The 17886-nt window shown below is 38.0% G+C and overlaps 2 protein-coding genes across 8 annotated transcripts in view; one reads left to right on the forward strand and one right to left on the reverse strand.

Moving 5' to 3' along the window:
- The first annotated feature begins 1284 nt into the window (after window positions 1–1284).
- Window positions 1285–17886, forward strand: part of CLCC1 (chloride channel CLIC like 1) — a 35875-nt gene continuing 19273 nt past the window's right edge. For 4 of the 7 annotated variants that reach the window (XR_011600235.1, XR_011600234.1, XR_011600236.1 and 1 more), the window contains exons 1-10: window positions 1285–1383; window positions 4513–4647; window positions 5940–6053; window positions 7393–7503; window positions 8469–8690; window positions 9513–9653; window positions 12022–12115; window positions 12652–12749; window positions 12839–12985; window positions 17529–17855. Coding sequence is in view for 2 of the 7 variants with exons in the window: in XM_070941019.1 (XP_070797120.1) it covers window positions 1285–1383; window positions 4513–4647; window positions 5940–6053; window positions 7393–7503; window positions 8469–8690; window positions 9513–9653; window positions 12022–12115; window positions 12652–12749; window positions 12839–12985; window positions 17529–17855 (1488 nt within the window). In the remaining 5 variants the exon portion in view is untranslated. Of the gene's footprint in view, window positions 1384–1429; window positions 1459–4512; window positions 4648–5939; window positions 6054–7392; window positions 7504–8468; window positions 8691–9512; window positions 9654–12021; window positions 12116–12651; window positions 12750–12838; window positions 12986–17528; window positions 17856–17886 lie in introns of those variants that run through there. The other 3 variants (XR_011600238.1, XM_070941020.1, XR_011600237.1) reach the window with 2 other exon arrangements.
- Window positions 17170–17886, reverse strand: part of GPSM2 (G protein signaling modulator 2) — a 35470-nt gene continuing 34753 nt past the window's right edge. The window contains exon 16 of the mRNA XM_070941018.1: window positions 17170–17397. Coding sequence (XP_070797119.1) covers window positions 17316–17397 — 82 coding nt within the window. The 3' untranslated portion in view covers window positions 17170–17315. The remainder of the gene's footprint in view (window positions 17398–17886) is intronic.

The following is a 17886-nucleotide window of genomic DNA, read 5'->3' on the forward strand; positions in this document are numbered from 1 at the left end:
GAAGAGCACCCGGAGGCTCCAACTGGTCCAGAACGCAGCAGCGCGGGTAGTGATGGGAGCAGCATGGCGCTCCCATGTAACACCGCTCCTGCGCAAGCTGCACTGGCTCCCAGTGGTCTTCCGGGTATGCTTCAAGGTGTTGGTTATCACCTTTAAAGCGCTCTATGGCATCGGGCCTAGCTATCTTCGAGACCACCTGCTGCTACCGATGACCTCCCATCGTCCCGTGCGCTCCCACAGAGAGGGCCTCCTCAGGGTGCCATCAGCCAGTCAATGTAGGCTGGTGACTCCCAGGGGGAGGGCCTTCTCTGTGGGAGCACCTACCCTCTGGAATCAGTTGCCCCCAGAGATAAGGAGAATCCAAGACCTCGGTGCCTTCCGCCGTGCCCTTAAAACCCACTTTTTCCAACAAGCCGGGCTGGCTTAAGAAGAAATTTTAAATGTTTTAATTGGTTTGTATTTTTAATTTTGGGCCAAATTTATATATATTTTAATTGTTTTTAATATTTGTATTTCATGTTTTTTAATTCTGGCTGTACACCGCCCTGAGTCCTCAGGGAGAAGGGCGGTATATAAATTTAAAAATAAAATAAAAATAAATAAAATAAAATATATCTGTAATCCTAACTTTTAAAAAACTGATTTTTGCAGCTAATTGTATCAAAATGCCTGGTGAATAGAAAAGACCTTTTATCTGCTACCAAAATGTCCAGGAAACCCCGCACATGAAATTCCAAGGAAGATGTGATTTACTCGTCATGTCTTATCAAAAGACTTTATTTTGATAGTTGTATACCTAACAAACTCAATTCACTTTAAGTAGATCCTTTAAAATAGTCCCTAATTCCAGGCAGATGTGCTATATACAGCATAGAAGAAACCTTTTTAACGAGTTTGGTCTCAAAATGATTTCAGCAATAAAAGTTAAGGAGACTGTAGAATGCACGGTAATCCTAAAAACCTCTTAAATTAAGAGACCTGTTCTCGTGGCAAAATCATAGAACTGAAAAAAAAAAAAAAAAAAGGATGGGTCCATTTTCCTCCCCCTAATATTTAGCTTTCCCCAGACCCATCTTCCTAGTATCAGCGAGGTAGCAACTCCCCCCCCCCCTCAGGATCTCCAAAAGCGAGGTCGCAAAGCAGCCCGCCTGTGATATCGACAGCAGTTCCTCTCTATCTTGTTCAGTCACAACTTGGGACCCAGAGCAGAAACATCCATGTAACCCCGAAGCTTTGCTCAGCAACCCTCTTATCTCAGCAACCGGACATATTATATTTCCCGAAATGCAACGCTGGGCGTTCACATCCTCAGCGTCTGCATTTCAGGCGACAAAGCGCGAGTGGCGACGACGCTCCCAGCTCCGCCGGGCAGAAGCGTTTTGGGTAAACGGGCGGAGAGAAACAGTGGCGGGAGGAAGGCGGCGAGGGAGCTGGGCGGGCTGAGGCCACGGTCGGAAGGTGTGTGTGTGTGTGGGGTGCAGACGAGGGATAAGCGGGGCCTTCTGCGCTCGCGGGGGACGCCTCCCCGTCCAGTGCGGTTGCCGCACCCCACCTGCTTCCCCTCTTGCGGGTGCGCGCGCGTCTCTGTGCCCGCGCGCATTCTTTTTGAAGGAAAACATGTCCCGCTGGGATTTGTCAGCACGTTTTCCCGCCCAGTCAAAGGGCTTCAGCTTTTAAAATGAGCCTGCCCGTGTAGGGTGCGGCAGATTGTTCGGGAATCCGTATGATTTTGTGTGGGGAAACTGACGGAGGATTTCCATTATCTGCAGCCAGGCGTCATGCATGCAATTCCTGAGGTTGCTGCGGCCTTCCCCTATAATTTCCTTTCCCAGGGCGGTTTTACCCTCTTCATATCTATGGCTTCAGGTCATCATAATAAAGAAAAGGACTAACAGTACATTTATTTGACACATATTAAAGAGTACAAGTAATCCTCGATTTACAACTTGTCGTTTAGGGACCCTTCAAAGTTACAATGGCACTGAAAAAAGTGACTTTCCACCGTTTTTCACACTTAGGACCGTTGCAGCCGCCTCCTGGTAATTGCAATCAAAATTTGGTCGCTTGGTAACTGACTCATATTTATGACGGTTGCAGTGTCCTGGGGTCATGTGATCACTTTTTGCGACCTTCCAAGCAAAGTCAATCAGGAAGCCAGATTCACTTAACCGTGTTACTTAAAAACTGTACTGATTCTCTTAACTCTGGCAGGAACGGTCGTAAAATGGGGCAAAAATGCACTTAAACGTTTCGCTTAGCAACAAAAATGTTTTGCTTAATTGTAGTGGTAAATTGAGGACTACCTGTATGTATCACTTATTGATTCCAGCAATTGAAAAGGATTCAAAGGGGCATTGTTTGATTTGTACTCAAGTCTCCTGAACGGTCTGTAAATATGTTCATCTATTCGTTGAGTGAGTGTGTATTCTATCTTGCATTTGGTAGCTCAAGGTAGGACAGGGAGCACTCCTTTCTCCTGTATCCCGCAACAACAACTTTGTGAGTAGGTGTGGCTCAGAGAGAGTGACTGGGAAAGTCACCCAGGGACAATCCACAACTGGCTGTTGAAACTGGCTGTTTTATACAGATAGTCCTCATTTATCATCTGTCTCGTTTAGCAACCATTCAAATTACAACAGTGATGAAAAAGAAACTTTACAAACCTTCACAGGTCTGTAAAGCGAAGGAAGGCTTAAATAAAATCGTAAGGACAGTCGTTGTTTCATTTAGTAAGTGTATGCATGTGGGATTGCATTACTACTTTTTAAAAATTATTATCATTTATGAAACTATGCTGCCCATCTCGTGGAGATGACTCTTCATTAGTAATTTTCTCTCTCCCTATCCATCCCAACTTGAGGCTCTTCAAAGGGGAATAGAACTTCTATTATTTAATTTATTATTAAATTAAATTAAATCTATTATTTAATTTATTATTATCCCACTGTTATTTTTATAAATAAGGCGGTGAAGGTATCTAATATTCCTCTCTCCTCCTATTGTCCTTTAAAGATCTGGAAATCCAATAAGAGTGGGCTATTCCTCCCAAAAATGTTTATTTGAGCAAATTCCCCCTTTTAAAGCAACAAAATATTTATATCAAATAACCATTCTCCTATTGTCCCCACAATAAAAGCACTGTGAGGTGAGATAAGCTAACAGGGTGACTGACCCAAGGTCACTCAGCTGGCTTTCATGGCTAAAGCGGGACTTGAACTCACTGTTTGCCAGTTTCTAGCCTGGTGCCTATGACATCCTGTGAATAAGGGCAGGATTTGCTGGGGATGATGAGAAATATACTGTACTCAAAGCTATCTAGAGGGTAGCAAATTGGGGAAAACTTTAATAAGTTTTCTAATGTATTCCATTTGGAATATTAATTTACAATTTTGTTTTGTAATTTTAGGATACCTGCTACACAGAACTGAACAATTTATCCATAGCATTTATCCATATATTGGTTTCTTCTTCTTTATACTATATGGGGTGCAGTGATCATATATTACAAAAGAAAGTCCTTTATTTCAGAAAACTACCTTAGATTTATTTTATTTAATTATTTGTTTTCTTGGTTTTGCTCTTGAATTTTCCTTTATAGAGCAGAGTTATAAACATGAACAATAATTCTTTATCCTTGTAAACCTCTTTCAGATTTTCCCCTTTTTCAAGTTTCTATAGTCACTGTATGCATAGGTAACAATTTTATTATTTTATAGTCTTGGCTCAAATAGGGTTTTTAATAATTTTTTGGAAGTGATACGATTTTATCTTTTTTAAAACTTCTACTGAATAGCCAGGCTCATCTATACAACTTAACAAAGAAGAAAAGACGTCAGTGTTATCATTATTTCATCACAGAGAAAAAATTTAAGAGTTGGAACTTCAGTTCTAAAGTCCCTACAATGTCTATTTGTAAGATTAATTACAGATAACAGTGAAACAATAAGCATAAAACTTACTCTTGCAAATGTATCCAGTCTAGCAGACTGTAATTATTCTACTGATAGAAAGTATTATTTATTACGGGAGAGTGGGAGGAAGGAACAAACTTTTTTCTGCTCTCTTTCTTTTCATTTTTGTGATTGACTTGTTTTTCCCTATGCACAATTGAAACAATGTATTCTACATGAAGCTCTTTAAGTGAATTCTGGATACTAAATCATAGTGAAAATGAAAGCTGTTTAATCATTTCTCTTTCAATAGAGAAATCAAATATGGGGTTGTGTGATGTTCATTGATATTTATTCAACAGCATTGTGGAAATGAGTAGGGGTGAATTCTTCTCTGTTCAGCCTCCCATATTTGCCAAAAGGACGAAACCAAGATTGTTTATGTAAATAAGTACACAAATAATATTCCTCTTTTGAGCAGAGCTTGGGTCATGCATTGCTGGGAAATAGCTTGTTGTAGCCAAGACAATTCAACAACTTGGAAAATATTGAGCACTAGGTGGTTAAGTTTGCCCTGAAACTCCTGCATTTTGCTAAAATAATCCAATGTGCTCCCTGACAGAGGATGCTACTTTATTTGCTCCTGTATCCAGTCCTGCTGATAGGAAGGAGTGAAGCTCAGAATGATGATTGGATTGATCCAACAGACATGTTGAATTATGATGCAGCATCAGGAACAATGCGAAAGCCTGACGAGGTAAGTAGAGATATTGGAGTCGCTTTGGATAGTAACACTATTGTAATAAATAAATATTCTTTCTTTATGATGCAAATTCAAGGTCATCACTTTAGGGTTAAGGTTAGGAGCTGTTTACCTTATCTTAACTTAGATATCAGAAATGCCTTCTTTTTTGGAGGCACAAAGTCATTAAATTTAAGAACATTGAGTTGAGCCTTAAAGCTTTGAAAATAGTTTTAAGAATCCTAAGGATCCACAAAAGAGAGGGTTTGAAGAAACTAGAATTTATTTTATTTTTATTTTATTTTACTTCAGATTTATATACCGCCCTTCTCCCTAGGGACTCAGGGCGGTGTACAGCCAAGTAAAAACACATTAATACATAATACATAGATTAAGAACAGATTAAAAGGAAATATCTCAATTTGGCCCACAATTTAAAAAGACAAACGAATTTAAAATCATTTAAAATCATTTAAAAGGATTTGTTAGGCCAGCCCGGCTTGTTGAAAAAGGAAAGTTTTAAGGGAACGGCGGAAGGCACGAAGGTCTTGGATTCTCCTTATCTCTGGGGGCAGTTGATTCCAGAGGGTGGGAGCCCCCACAGAGAAGGCCCTCCCCCTGGGGGTCACCAGCCTGCATTGCTTGGCTGATGGCACCCCCCCCCCCCCCGAGGAGGCCCTCTCTGTGGGAGCGCACGGGTTGATGGGAGGTCGTCGGTGGCAGAAGGCGGTCTTGAAGATAACTAGGTCCTATGCCATGGAGTGCTTTAAAGGTGGTAACCAACACCTTGAAGCGCACCCGGAAGACCACTGAGAGCCAGTGCAGCTCGCGCAGGAGCGGTGTTATGTTATTGAATTGATATTCAGGCCTTCCATTTCTATTTTTTTAAAAATTAACTCCCAATACCATAAATCATGTGTACATTAATGTGTTCACTCAAAAATCTATGTGGACAGAAACATTTTTGTATGTATTATCATTCTGAGCAGCCTTTCTGCATTTTAGTCACTCCCCATTCAAACGTGTACAGTTTTCACTGCTATCAGGAGAAAAAACATTTCAAAGCTCCTGAGTATGAAGAATTTTTTGATGAACATCAGTGAACTGTGGACAATAGTCTCCATAATCAGAGGAGACCTCAATATGATCATAATTGATATTGTTGACCAATTTGCTGTTCAACTGAAACTAGTATGTAGTTTTGTTGATCTCTACCTTAGATATATATCTAACTGTATATTTTTTGTAGAAATAAGCAGAATGAAGCAGCTTCACTGTTTAATATTAACAAATGATTAAAATTGCAGCATGTGAATCAGGATAATTTTGAAAATAATAGATTACCATCAACAAAAGTGGCTGAAGAAAATCTAATGGAAATTTCCAGGTGCCAAACAAAACTAGATTCTGTAACTCATAAGGTTAGTTTACATGCATGCCAGTTGACTATGTATATTTTTAATAAAATATTGCTTACTTGTAACTTGAATAAATTCTGACCTTGTTAAAATACCATTTTTATATTTGTAGATAATATCCCATATTTTTAAAAATAATTGCTGTTAATGGTCATGGATATTTTCAGCTAGACACCTACAGCTGAAATTTTTCACCATACATTTTGTTAGACATTTCAGAGTAACACAACAAAGAAAAAGAACGTAGAAAAGGGATGAAAAAAAATACAAATGAATAAACAAGATATTTACAAATATCAAAGTTATAATTTTATAGCATATCATTATTTAATTGTGAATAACTAAAGCTTAAAAATTGCTATTAAGTCTAAAGAAGCATAAATATCAATAACTGTGGTCAGCAAAATATAAACCACAGAATTATAAATGAAAATAAATCCTATCTATTCATATCTTTTTTACTAGCCATATTAATTTATTTGTTTTGTTTTCCTTGTTTATTTTATTGTTCTAGTATTTTATTTTCACTTTGTTTAAACTTCCTTTTTATTTCTTTGGGGTTTTTTTTTTATAGTTGTGAGCTGTCTAGAGTAGCCCCATGGAGAGAGAGGTGGCAAATTATATTATTATTATTATTATTATTATTATTATTATTATTATTATTATTATTATTATTATTATTATTATTATTATTTCTGGAGGTTTTCTAGACTAGACAACAATTTGACCAGGATGCACAATTTGAGCAGGGGATTTGACTAGATGACCTTATAGGTCCCTTCCAGCCTTGTGATTCTATTTTCTATATTACTAAAAATCTGCTCTAATTTTGAAATCCTATAAAATTGAAATATAGATTATTTGCATAAAGAAACCCAAATTTTGGATGTGATACAAATCCGTGTATTAAATTGTAATCTAGAAATGGTTTTCAATTTGAATAAATTCCGTGTTAATTTACTTTTAAGATATGAAATTAGTCTGATCTTAAAGCATACTCCCATAACTTGGTTGGTTGTTCTTCCATAGACAGGATCAAACATCCTTTCTAAGGAAAAGCATATACTATCCTTGCAGCAATTCCCACATATACAGCTAATTCAGTATACTTTGAACGAATGTATGTTTTATATGGTTATACTATATGATTTAGTTAAATATAATCAAAATATCTCAGATTGAAATTTCAATTTTAAAATTTGTTTCATTCTGGTTTGAATTATTTTCCAAAGCTTTTGAGTTTACAGTATTACTACCAGATGCGAAAGATTGATCAGACCTGCTTGTTATATTTCCATCAATTTATACCAGAGATAACTCTGGAGAACTTTATTTTTTTCAGCTTGATGAATATGAAAAAAAATATAAAGTAAAATTACATGAAAGCAACAGCATTCATGTTTTTAGAAGATACTTGAACAAGATTTTAAATGAAGTTGGAAGACTTGGACTAGTGAGTACCTAAGAATCAGTTAAGAATTTTGAGCACTTTTATTGATATGTGTGTTCTCTCGTTGCTAAAGTACACGAGTTTGAGTAACTTAACTGCCCACCTTAAAAAAAACTGGTCTATCTAACAAATGGCATATATCAGTTAAGAAGCAAGCTACAAAGGTAGAGAGCAGTTGTTTGAGGCCTTAGTTTGCTTGATTTACATGTGTAACAATTTGAGATAGAATTTGAGAAAGTCTTGGACTTGAGTCCTTCTTAACTATGTATGAAAATCAGCATGATCAAGTACTTAGGGTGATGCTGATGCCATTAAGTGGATGCAGAAAACCTTTTTGGGTGATGGACACTTTTGGACTCCTCTGATCACATTATGAGTAAACTCGCAAACAAGTATTTGCCAAGCAAAGGTACAAATATTTACAGGTTGATGCTGCAGTGGGCTTAGTGAGTCATGAAAATACTTAAAGGTGAACTCAAGTTTGCAACTTCACTGAAGAAAATTATCTGAGTGGCTGAGCTGAACTTACTCCCGATGTTTATTATCTGAGTTGCCCACAATGCCTGGGTGAGGCCCAAAAGTAAATGTAAATGATTCTGAGGCTGGCACTTTGGTTGACTTTATGGTACAGTAGTTTTTAATTTAATATTTTGCTTTAACAATGCAGTAATACTAAGTTTTACATGCTTTCAGGGCACATTTGGCTGGTGCCTGCTACAACATCGAAACTATACTGTGATTGGGGATAGTAATGTAACATCTTTAACATTCAGTGTATTTTGTAGCCAAACACACATTTTCTTTAATCCTCATTCTGGAGAGTAGTTTTTGATGACTATGCTTGATCCTTTGAAAGGCCACCCAGTCAGGATTTAGCTTATGACTGACCAGCTGTGATTGTTTTGCATGTATTTATTTTGCAAAAGAGTTTTGGCTGCTTTGATTATTTTGTGTGTGTTTTATTTTAGCCCAATGATAATACCAGGGAAGTGCATTATGATGCTGAGATCATTCTCACCAGACAATCAGTTAATGAAATTAACAAGTTCCTTAAGGAAGAAGACTGGAAATCTGCATCTCTAGATGAAGCTGTTAATAGTATCCTGATTAATTGTAGACCTCATGATTATGAAGCATGGAAATGGAAATTTGAAGACACATTTGGGGTTGATCCATATAACGTCTTCATGGTAAGGGAAGCTTTCTGAAATACAATGTCTTATGAATGGTAAATATTATAGCATGAGTAACAAAATGGTTACTTCTTACCCCTAATGCTAAATTCGTTTTAATGATAGTGTGGTGGCTCATGTAGTTAGGACCCTGAGCTGATGTTTGATTTGCTGCCGCAGGATGGGGTGAGCTCCCATCACTCACTCCAGCTCCTGCTGACCCAGCAGTTCAGAAGTGGCAAATGCAAGTAGATAGATGGGTAACATTTTGGTGAGTAATTTAACGGGGACATGAAAGGAGCACTCAAGTAGGTATCCCCTGGGCAATGGCGATGTCATCCTTTCAACCCGGAATCTTTTTAGTGCTCCCGATATGACTGTAGTAGTAGTTTTAATGATGAACAAGCTACAAGGGAAATGCACATCATACTAAACAGAAATCAACAAACTACACACCAATAATATGAGAACAACTTAATTTTATGTGATTTTTCTCAATAGTGATGAAGCACCTCAATTTTTTGATTTATTTGTTCAAAAATGAGCAAAAAAGGAAGAACAATATGAGCTAGATAATTTTCTCATCATAAATAGTTTCCCGCTGGGAGTTCAGGAGAATTCGTGATTGCACTGTCTACTTGAGAATGCAAAAACAAAGTGAGATGAAGCATCTCCCAGTTCACAATGCATTATCACAAGTTACAAAAGATGATAATAAATCATACTTATTTAAATTCAGTTTATTCAGCATATTTTTAATCACAAGATAGAAATGTGTCTATTGAAATTAATAAATTCTGACCAACTGCATTCCTGTATTCATTCTTATTTTTCCAAAAGGTTCTTTTGTGTTTAGCAAGCATCTCAGTCATTATTGCAACAGAATTATGGACGCATGTTAGTTGGTTGACTCAGATGAAGCGTCTTATGATCATCAGTTTTCTCATCAGTTTTGGATGGAACTGGATGTACCTCTATAAGGTAAACAATTTTATAGAATTTATAGAGCCGCAGTGGTTAGAATGCAGTACTGCAGCCTACTTCTGCCTGCCTGCCTGCTGCCTGCAATTTGGCAGTTGGAATCTCACCAGGCTCAAGGTTGACTCAGCCTTCTATCCTCCCGAGGTCGGTAAAATGAGGACCCAACTAGTTGGGGGCAATATGCTGACTCTATAAACCACTTAGAGAGGGCTGTAAAGCCCTGTGAAGCAGTATATAAGTCTAAGTGCTATTGCTATCTCTCTCTCCCTCCCCCTCCCTCTCTCCCTCCCTCAAAAAAAAAAAAACCTTGCACATTATGGTACCCACTGTTTAATTGCATATTGTCCAGCTTGACTGAAACATTTAATGAACTTTTTAAAATATAAATGTTAATGCATATTAATGAAAAAAGATTAAAAGAGTATACTTGCAACTTACATTTATTTTTTAACAAAGTCACAGTATAGTTATTCAGAATTTTTTGTTTATTATTTTGTGTTTTGTATGATTCCTAACAATGAACTTTTTTGTCATATAATGAAGGAAGTTGTAGAAAGATTGTTACCTAGACCATCCCTTACTTATTTTTACATGATGTTATCATAGTGTTTTTTATTCTTTTCTAATGGATTATAACCTGTCACGAGATTTCTTAAATAACTCTCATAAATATGTAAGAAAATAAATCAAAAGGTTGGGCATGGGGAGGAATCCATATTCAAAATGTATCTGTTGTCCAATGTATTCTGCTGTAGTTCTTCCAAATGAACGTCTTCTTTGAGTTTTTCTTAAACAAGACCTTCCTTCTTTTCCATTTTGCACACAAGGCTAGAGGTTTATATGATTAGCATATAAAATTCCTATCCTTGCATTAACTGAATTTTGGCTCGCTTTAAATACAATCAATTTATCAATTGATATCAAATTATAATTCTCACTAAATCAAAAAATCACAGTGTTTGAACTCACATTAATCGCAACCTACTTGTATTCTGAATGATATGTGTGTTTCAAACTGAGGTACTTGTTTTGCCACACACAGTTGGGTTTTTTATTCAATAGGCAGTGACAGGCAAGGCTGCTTCAAGATTTGACTGAACTGTGCTTGCTTGTTATAATAGAGAATTTAGATGTGTTTAGATACCATGAAGCATATCTTCCTACCTGCAAAATGGTAACTAAAGGCATGATAATTTTCATTTTTTTTAAGTAAACTGAAGAGGCCACTTCAAATTCCAATAGATTATGAAGCTGCTTTGTTTCAATAAAATTTAAATGCTTATGGCATTGACAGCATTGTAATTCCCCAATGTGTTTTTTTTAGAAATGGGTTTTGTTAATAAATGCTTTAATAAAAAGCTGCTGTTCCAAAATACATTAGTTTAGCAGCACAGATACGATAATTTTGCTCTGCAAAGTAAGTTCACCAGGCAACATTTGCCCAGTCGCTATCAACCTAACCAATCTCATAGGTTCTGGTTTGAGAATTGGAGGAGGGAGTATTATCTACTCCACCCTGAATTTCTGAAAGAAAGACATGGGATATAAACCTAATCAAAAAATAAATGAAATAAGCTACCGGGCCTGGTAGCTCAGTAGACTAAAAGCATTGTGATTAACACCAGCTGTATGCAATTAAAGGCTCAAGGTTGACTCAGCCTTCCATCCTTTCTAAGGTAGGTAAATTGAGGACCCAGTTTGTGGGGGCAATAAGCTGACTTTGTATAAATATACAAAAGTATGAAGGCTATTGCTTAACGCATTGTAAGCCGCCCTGAGTCTCCAGAGAAGGGTGGCATATAAATCAAATTAAAAAAAAAAAATACTTAGTAACTAGTAACCTAGCAAAATGGGATACTGATGTTGAGCCCATCTAAGGACATCCACTGTGATGGTGGGTTGAGCATCTCATCTGCTGCTGCCATGAATAGTTTTTGCTGATGGGGGAAAGGATACAGAATTTATAAAATAGAATTTTCTTTAACAATTTTTTTCTTACGCTTCATCATGTTATTTTCACACCAATTAGTCTTAAAAGGTTAGCGGCTTTTGGGTCCTCCTTCTTTATTCCTTGTATATGCCATTTCTGAAGAGAGCTATTTTCCTCCTAGGAGGCAGTGAGCAAAGACCTAGTTTGCATGGTCTTGTTGGTAGGTGGAAAAGAACAGACCTACCATTCCAACATTCGCTCCAAGCATTGCAGAGGACTAAGGACTACAACTTCCATGTTCTCTTATTAGTCTCAACAGTGATGAATCTACATTGGATTTTCCTTTTAAAGCACATTTTAAATGAAAGACTAAAAAAAAAAATAGATTCAGTGATTTTATTCAAGAATTGTTGAATCCTTTAGGATTTTTTTTAATAGATGGCCTTCGCTCAGCACCAGTCAGAAGTGGCCAAAATGGGAAATGTTGATACAGTCTGTGTGGAAAAGATGAAATGGTCAGACAGCTTTTGGGGTAAGTAGCTTGTAAGTAGCTGTTCTGCCATTACAACCTTTTCGTGCCCAACTTTTTTTTTTTTTTTTTTTTTGGGGTGAGGGGAGAATAGTTTCGGGCAGATAATCTTCCAAGATACTTTTCAACACCCTGATAGAAAATTTAGGTAATTGGTTGTACAGATTTGAAACGAATTTATAGACCTTTAAGCAAGTCTGAATAATACTTGGATTTCTTCAAACCCTGAAGCCTTTTATTTCGAGTTATGCCTCAGTTGCCAGAGGATTTAATAGGGTGCCTCTTCTATTAGCTTGAGTACTGTCAGCCCTGCAAGGTAGTACAGATAAGAAGCACAAAACATGAGTTTATGGGGGAGGTATTGGCTCTGGGAGTTGAAGTCCATCCATCTTAAAATTGCCAGGATTGAGAAACAGTGTTTAGTATTAGTAAAGTAATTATAAATGTAATTTTATTTTAAAGAAGTGAATTTCTACTTATCATGAAAATATAGTTTTAATTTTGATTTGACTGAATGATTTGTTGCCTTTTGACCACAGAGTATCTTAGAACTTCATTTACATTCCAAGATGATCCTTGCCAAAAGTACTATGAAACCCTCCTGGTAAATCCGATTTTGTTTGTTCCTCCAACAAAGGTATTTTTTTTTTAGTTCTAGATGTTTTCCTTTTGTTCTGTAGTGAAGCTGTCAAAGCATTCCAAAGTTGTTATTGTCTCTTGTTTTAGGCCCTGGCTGTTACATTTACCAATTTTATAACAGAACCACTGAAGCACGTTGGACAAGGAATTGGTGAATTTATTAGAGCTCTCATGAAAGAAATTCCAATACTTCTACAGATTCCAGTGCTGATCATAATGGCAGGAGCAACTTTGGTAAGTATTTGTTTGAAGGGGATTCATCTGGAATTTTGGACTGATGTCCCACAATACAAGCTATAAGCTCCCAGACACCACTCAAGTTGATTTGAATGCTAGGAAAAAACATCTTATTAGCAAGATCAGTTCAGTACTGGAACTAATTACTAAATTGTATTTAGTCCCCTTTGTTTGACATGTTTGGTTTCCAGGCCCATTCCAAATCTATGATCAGCATGTCTCTTGTGTGTATGACCTACAATGGCCCCAATGAATTCAGTAAGAGGAAAATAGATGTACTTTACACTGCAATTGGATACCTGACGTTGTTAAACACCGCCCCCCCAACTGCTTTTGGTGAATTTCTCATAGTGCCATTTGCTACTCAAAAGGTTGGAGGGATAAATCATGTACAAAGGGCAGTTTGAAAGCCATTGTTTTTTGAAGACAATCTAAAATCACGTTCTAGGTAAATTATCCTGAACTGGTGCCTGGTGGCTCAGGTAGACATTGGGTTGGAATTTAGCAAGTCTTTGTTTAAGACCCAAGTGCTGCTGCATGGCAGAGCGAGCTCCTATCATTTGCTCCAGCTGCTTGATGGGGACATGAACCCCAAGGGCCGTCCCCTAGATGATGGTGATGTTACTGGCTAAAACTTTCAACCTGGAAACGCCTTAAATGATGCCTCCAGCTTGAATAGGATGGGATCTTGGACCAAAAACTGATGTATCAATTAAAATTAATGCAGTGTACCATGATAAAAATGATTTGGTTGTTGAATCTACAGAGATTGCTCTAATATTGGTTTACAGTTCATAATCTAAAAGGTTCAGATAAATATAAAAAAGATTAAGAACTCTTAATCTTTTAAGATTAAGATTTTAGATTAAGAGATCCAATATGGCGCCGCCGAAGGCTGCCTCAGTGAAATGCTCTCTAATGGTTTCTTTATTTTTCATTATTCTCTGCGACTCACTATGGATTTCTTACTCATGAGACCATCTGCTAAAAATTAAGCAACGTTTCTTTAAGAAGCAGCTTTCTGTGATCTCACACACCCCCCCCCCCCCTGTTTTTACAAACCCGGAGGAGATTCTAACACAGGAAGAAGCAATTTCCCCGGAGCCATGGATTACCAAAAAAAACAAACTGAAGAAGCAAAGAAAGAGAGGTAAAAGGGCGGGGATTTTAAACAGATTAAGGAATAGGAGAAATAAAACTCCTCTGCCTTCAATTTTCGTAACCAACGTACGTTCATTTGCTAATAAAATTGATGAAATACTCCTTTTAAACACATACAATTACTTTTACAATTCAGCAGCCCTATGCTTCTCTGAAACCTAGTTAAATGAATCAATTGAAGATAGCAGCCTGCATATCCCAGGGTTTCAGATTCAACGATCAGACAGAATTGCAGAAACATCTGGTAAAAAGAAGGGATATATGCTTATATATCATCCACAGCTGGTCTCAGGATATAACTATAATATATAAGTTCTGTGCTAAAACCTAGAGACATTAATTATCAACTGCAAACCATACTATTCGCCTCGTGAATTTTACTCATTTCTTCTAATTGCTGTTTATGTCCCACAACAAGCCTGTGTAAACAAGGCATTACGAACTCTAGCTGACCAAATTATGGAGGCTGAAGCCAAATACCCTGATTCACTGGCCATTATTTTGGAAGATCTAAACAAGGCAAACTTAAGGAAAGAGCTACCAAAATACTTTCAGCATGTCAATTGTCTCACTAGAGGCAAGAATACTTTAGACCATTGCTACACAACACTAAAAGATGCTTATTGATCCTTACCACGAGCAGCTGTGGGACACTCTGATCATTGCATGATTCACCTTGTACCTGCTTATCGGCAAAGACTTAAAACCACCAAAACACCAACAATTAAATCAGTGAAGATCTGGACGGAGGAGGCAAAGTTAAAGCTACAGGCCTGCCTTAACTGCACTGATTGGAATGTTTTTGAAAGTACCTCTGCAGACTTAGATGAACTCACAGAGACTGTAACATCATATGTCAGCTTCTGTGAAGACCTATGTGTACCCACCAGGAACTTGTGAATATACAGTAACAACCTTGGTTCACAGCTAAACTTAAGCCGCTACATCATTCCAAAGAGGAAGCCTACAGAAAAGGTGATAAAATGCTGTACAATCAGGCCAGAAATGTAGTAACAAGGGAGATCAGAGCAGCAAAAAGAAGCTACTCTGAAAAGCTAAGGAATCAGTTCTCAACAAATGAACTAGCAAACATGTGAAAAACTCTTAAAAATATCACCGGCTATGGCAAATCTTCCCAGGCTGAAGGAAATCAGCAACTGGCAGATGACCTGAACGTGTTTTACTGCAGGTTTGAAAGAAAACTACAGCCTCCTATCTCCACAACCCCCATCTTAGACACACCAACAACAGCCAAGCCTCCTACAACTGACCCCATCCCATTGGGTTCACAACCCCTAGTGATCACAGAAAAGGAAGTGCAAGACCTATTTCACAGACAAAAGCCAGTAAAAGCTCCAGGCCCAGACAAGATAACTCCTTCTTGCTTAAAAGTCTGTGCTGACCAATTGGCCCCCATCTTCATCCGTATCTTGAATAAATCACTAGAGATGTGCTATGTTCCTCCTTGCTTCAAACACTCTACTATCATCCCAGTGCCGAAGAAGCCCACCATCAAGGAACTGAACGACTACAGACCAGTTGCTCTAACATCTGTAGTCATGAAAACCTTTGAAAGGCTAGTGCTGTCCCACTTGAAAACCATCACGGATCCGCTGTTAGACCCCTTGCAATTTGCATACCGAGCAAATAGATCGATAGATGATGCTGTTAATATGGCTCTGCACTACATCCTACAACATCTTGAATCTCCAAAGACCTTTGCAAGGGTCCTCTTTGTAGACTTTACTTCAGCATTCAATACCATAATTCCAGACACACTTCTGACTAAGCTAAACCAGCTACAGGTACTTGAACACACTTGCAAGTGGATCATAAGCTTTCTAACAAACAGGAAGCAGCAGGTGAAGCTAAGCAGAATCGCATCAGATACCTGTACAATTAGCACAGGGGCCCCCCAAGGTTGTGTGTTCTCCCCACTTCTCTTCTCTCTGTATACCAATGACTGCATCTCCAATGATCCATCTGTTAAACTACTGAAGTTCGCAGATGACACAACAGTGATCGGTCTCATTCGAGACAATGATGAATCCACATACAGATGGGAGGTTGAACAACTAGCCTTGTGGTGTGACTGGAACAATCTGGAACTGAACACACTCAAAACCGTAGAAATGGTGGTAGACTTTAGGAGAAACCCTTCCATACTTCCACCTCTCACAATATTAGACAACACAATATCAACAGTAGAGACCTTCAAATTTCTAGGTTCTACCATATCGCAAGATCTAAAATGGACAGCTAACATCAAAAACGTCATCAAAAAAGCACAACAAAGAATGTTCTTTCTGCGCCAACTCAGAAAGCTCAAACTGCCCAAGGAGCTGCTGATACAGTTCTACAGAGGAATTATTGAGTCTGTCATCTGCACCTCTATAACTGTCTGGTTTGGCTCTGCAACACAACAAGACAGACACAGACTTCAACAGATAATTAGAACTGCAGAAAAAACAATTACTACCAACCAACCTGCCTTTCATTAAGGACCTGTATACTGCATGAGTCAAAAAGACGGCTGTGAAAATATTTACAGACCCCTCACATCCTGGACATAAACTGTTTCAACTCCTACCCTCAAAACGACACGATAGAGCACTGCACACTAGTACAACTAGACACAAGAACAGTTTTTTCCCGAATGCCATTACTCTGCTAAACAAATAATTCCCTCAACAGTCAAACTATTTACTAAGTCTGCACTACTATTAATCTTCTCATCGTTCCCACCACCCATCTCCTTCCACTTAAGATTGTATGACTGTAATTTTCTTGCTTGTATCCTTACGATTTATATTGATATTGTTTCCTGATTGCTTATTTGTGCCCTATGACTATCATTAAGTGTTGTACCTTATGATTCTTTTATGTACACTGAGAGCATATGCACCAACATAAATTCCTTGTGTGTCCAATCACACTTGACCAATAAAAAATTCTATTCTATTCTATTAAGAAAGAAATGCCATTTAAATACTCTGGGTAGTATAGCTTGGAAGCAAATATTTGAGAAAATAATATTTAATAAGAAATGTTAAAATATATAGCTTCCCTGTTTGGGTACATGTGGATCACATCCAACAGAGCCTTTCTGTCAGCAGAAATTTGGTTGCTGGATCAAATTCCCCTTGTTCTGCACTTTCAGTTCATCTCACCAATTTCGCTGAAATTTATCCAATTTCTCTGGAGGGTCCTCCAAAAAGACTTTGGTGGCATAGTTGGGGGAGGGTCCTGTAATAGAAAAGACAGGAAAGTCACCTCAGGATAGGTAGAAATCATTGCACCTAACAATGTAAAGAGTTTAATAAACGTTAAGACTGGAATTGCAACATTTCATTTGGGAGCTTACGCAATTCTTTTCTAGATTTTCTGCTACGGGGCAGGAAGATCTGTCACTGCTCTAAGAAGTTTACCATACCAGGAAAGGCCACAGCCTCCTGCTCTTCCTCCAAGGGATGGAAATCAATCACCACCAATGCTTCAGCCAAAGCAGAGTGGGGCAGATGGCAAGGCAGGCTACTTGACTGGAAACACAGAGTCCATCCCAGGAGGTCCTTATGACAGAGGAGATGCATCAAGAAGAGACATGCAAACCAAATCCGACTGTGACCGTAAACACAACATAGAGGTTGTGCAAGCTGGTAGTACACTGGATGTACCAGCAGAAGAACATTCCAAGTTGGCAACCAAGGTAATCAGAAGGATGTTGGTTTTAATTCTAA

Source organism: Pituophis catenifer, unplaced genomic scaffold, assembly GCF_029215685.1.
Source record: "Pituophis catenifer annectens isolate HBS135680 unplaced genomic scaffold, rPitCat1.0.hap2 SCAF_3, whole genome shotgun sequence".
Taxonomy (NCBI): Eukaryota; Metazoa; Chordata; class Lepidosauria; order Squamata; family Colubridae; genus Pituophis; species Pituophis catenifer.